At 48.2% G+C, this 3,426-nt stretch overlaps 1 protein-coding gene across 1 annotated transcript; it reads right to left on the reverse strand.

The window, feature by feature from the left end:
- Positions 1-408: 408 nt before the first annotated feature.
- Positions 409-2,996, reverse strand: LOC140172017 (uncharacterized). The gene is made up of 2 exons (XM_072195365.1): positions 2,373-2,996; positions 409-2,238 (listed from the first exon to the last, which is right to left on the reverse strand). The coding sequence occupies exons 1-2, from the start codon at positions 2,994-2,996 to the stop codon at positions 409-411; spliced, it is 2,454 nt and encodes an 817-aa protein (XP_072051466.1).
- Positions 2,997-3,426: the final 430 nt, after the last annotated feature.

Genomic DNA, 3,426 nt, shown 5'->3' on the forward strand with positions numbered 1-3,426 from the left:
CTACCCTTCCACCAGCTTGCTGGGGACAGGACCTCTGCATATGCCCTGGCTCTCCACATTTGAAACATCCCCGTGGGGAGTCTTGACGAGCTGGAGAACGCGGACTCACTCTACCATTTGGCGGTGGTTGCTGTGACTTTGCTGCAGGAGATGGCCGAGGACTCTTATTAACTGGACCTTGGGCCCCAGTACTCATCGTCTTCTCCATTCCTTCCACTTTCTCTAGCAAGACCCTCACCATCTCATCTTGGCTCTGGTATCCAAGACTATCACTTCTCTCTCCCCTACCAGAGGCAAATTCGGGTCTGGCTTGCTTAACTGACCTCAAGTCACGCTCCATCTCACTCACACGCGCAATCAACTCACTCACTTCAGAATCTCTGGGTGAGTAGTCTCTCTCTTCAGTCGCTATTCTACTATAGCCAACCTGCTTCCCACGACCCTGGTTTGTTCTGTCTTGCAAAATGACTCCACATTCTCAGCAAGCCCTATAGCATCCACCAGAGTTTTAGGGGTCGACCGGAAGAGTTCCTTGCGCAGCTCTGTATCAGTTATCGCCCTCTTAAAATGTTCTCTAGCTATGTAATCTTTCTCCGCTTTCTCAGACTTCGGGTGCGCCAACTCCACTAGCCTTTTGATCTGCTTCCCCAGTTCACGGAGGCTCTCTCCTTGCTTTTGCTCACGCCGAGAAAGAGACAGGAAGTAATTCTCGGGACACTCACGTGGGCCGAACTCTCGTTTAAGTACCTTCACTACTTTGGCATAACGAGCCTCACGTGGATTAATATCATTCACATTCAGCGTGGCCAGTGCCTCATCTTGGCAACAAGAAAACATCTGGAAGGCTGCCTCCCTATCTGACCAGCCATTGTAGTCTCTACACGCATCAAACTGGGCGGCAAAGTCCTTAAATGAGCCTTTCCCATTGAACTTCGGGGGCTTCATACTTCCTCGTTTCTTAACTGTGTCGTCTGCACTGGTGGACTCATCCGTGGATGTCAATGCAGGTTTATTTTTCTTCCTTCCTCGCGACTTCTTCCCCTTTGAAGGCTTCTTTTTATTTGACTTTACTCCTGAGGAAGCTTTAGTCTCATCGTCACTAGACCCCTTGGACTCTCTCAGACGCTTTACCGCTGACGTGCTCTTCTTAGCCTTTTTGCTGACTTTATTACGCTTGCCTTCACTCTCTGACAATGTGTCAGAGTCACTCCCACTGCTATCGCTACTCTCAGTTTCACTCTCTACTTCTATCGCCTTCTTCTTCTTTGACACCGATGCTCTCTTGGGAGACGATTTAGGCCTAAAGTCAGACTCCGATTCACTTTCACTGCTAGTTTCAGTCTCGCTAGCCAATTGTGACTTCTTCGAACCTATTTGTACCCTATTCTTCTGCTTCTTAGACTGTTTCTCTACCGCTTGACCTGACTTAGCCTCTCGGCCATACAGAGTGTCCTTTCCTTTTGTCTTTCCCGAAAGGGATCCAAACTTGGCCTCAAATTGGCGTTTCCCCTTCAGCCTCTTATCACGCCTTAAGGGGGGTGGCTGGCTTTGCTCTGCAGTGTCACTATCTTTGTGCCCTCGGCGCAGTCCTTTCCTTTTATTCAACCGACCTTGTTTCTTCGACTGCCGTCTCACTTCTTCTCCTGAATTGGAATCATCGGTCTGACAGCCTACTTCCACTCCTTCTCTGGATGGCCAGGCCATATTCACAGGCCCGTACTTTTGCTCACGCTCTCTGTCTTGCAATGCTCGCAATTTTGCCACTCGGAGTTCTTTCTCTCGGTCCAGACTCTCAAGTTCCATTTGAAGTGCCTGACTCTCAGTGTTCTTTCCCCATTCTTGGGATTCTTTCCTCTCCCATTCTTCATGCTGTGTTATTGCAGTTTCTTCGCGTTTTCTCGCCATTTCTCGTTCCACCCTCTCACACTCTTCCTGCTCTCTACGACTATCTCGCAACTGGTTTATTCTCTCCTGCTTCTCTCGTTCCTCCCGTTCCATCAATCGCATATCTTGATCCATCATCTGTAACTCCTGTCTTCTTTCCTCTTTCCTCCTTCGCATTTCCTGTTCCTCCCTTTTCATTTCCTGTTCCTCCCTTTTCATTTCCTGTTCCTCCTTTTGCATTTCCTGTCTCCTCTTTTGCATTTCCTGTCTCTTAACTTGGGCTTCAGCCTCAAATTTCTGCATCTTACGCTCTGCCCGTGCATTTTTTCCTCCATTTGTTCTCTTTCCCGTTCCCTGCGTGCCATCTCCAGGTTTTGGGCATCCCGAGCTGCTTCCTCAAAAGCCCTTCTTGCATCCTCTATACTTCTTTCTTTCACCTTCACCCCCCATTCCCTATCCGCAAGTTCTTTCTCGTGTTCGCGCCTGACCCTATCCAGCTCCGTCATTTTCGACTGGTGACGCTGATGTTCCTCCATCAACTCTTGTTCCAAATCTCTACTACTCACATCAAGCCTGTTCCTCGCTGCTCTCATCAGGGCATCTTGCTCTCGAGAGTCAACATCCTCACTTGCCTCCAACCTTGAAGCCATCTTCTCAGATCCTCTAGATCTAAGGTTGTACCGTCTCCCTCTGCGCTCCTGTCTAGCACCATCACCTTCAATCTCACTACCAGGTGCTTCTTCCTCAGACACATTTCGAGTCTTTCTTCTACCTCTCTTTTGCAACCGTTCTACTTCTCTCTTCTGAGTCTGTCTCCCTTCCTCAGAAGTACTATCCCTTCTTTTCCGAGCCATGTTCTTAGATCGTGCAGCCTTTCGCCCTCTATCATCAGGTTCGTCCCACATATCTGAGTCACTAACAGCGCCTAAACTACTTCCAGATTCACTCTCAATATCACTTTCATTACTGCCTGCCTCCTCCAATTGCTCTAGTTCAACCTTGCCCTCTGTTGACTTTAACTCTGATGCATTACTATCACCGGGCCGAGCTCCTTCCCACTTTTCCTTCCATCCAGGGCTACCTCCATCTTTTCCTACTTCACTTCCCGACATTGCTCAATACACCCACTGATCCTCTATTGTTACTTCAACTTGCTCTTTCACCTCTCTTTGAATCTACTGTCTTCCAAGACTTCGGGTTTACTATTTGCTCAACTTTCTCGACTTGTTACTCTCCGTTTACACCACCGCAGTTTCCGGGTCCATCTAACTCACAACTCCTCCTAATCTCCAAACAAATCCCACCGCTGCCACCACTTGTGACGGGACCGAGCGGCTAGGTACTTAGCAAGTGGTTTTATAGGTGGGCTTGCCGGAGCTAGAATCCGGCTATGCACTGGAGGAGACTGTGATGGACCTCAAAGAAAACGGCAGTGATATCTCGTTTTACTTCAACAATGTATTATTGATTTATTCATGGCACTTGTCTCATCTATGTAACATACTACGGGTTCTCAAAATATACTTTATCTCCACAAAGTAG

The sequence above is a fragment of the Amphiura filiformis genome, chromosome 15 (assembly GCF_039555335.1).
Source record: "Amphiura filiformis chromosome 15, Afil_fr2py, whole genome shotgun sequence".
In the NCBI taxonomy this organism is placed as follows: domain Eukaryota; kingdom Metazoa; phylum Echinodermata; class Ophiuroidea; order Amphilepidida; family Amphiuridae; genus Amphiura; species Amphiura filiformis.

Coding starts and splice junctions, on each gene's coding strand:
- LOC140172017 (XM_072195365.1), bottom strand. CDS start 2,996: ATGTCGGGAAGTGAAGTAGGAAAAGATGGAGGTAGCCCTGGATGGAAG. Junction 2,239..2,372: donor AAATGACGGAGCTGGATAGG/GTCAGGCGCGAA, acceptor GATGGCACGCAG/GGAACGGGAAAGAGAACAAA.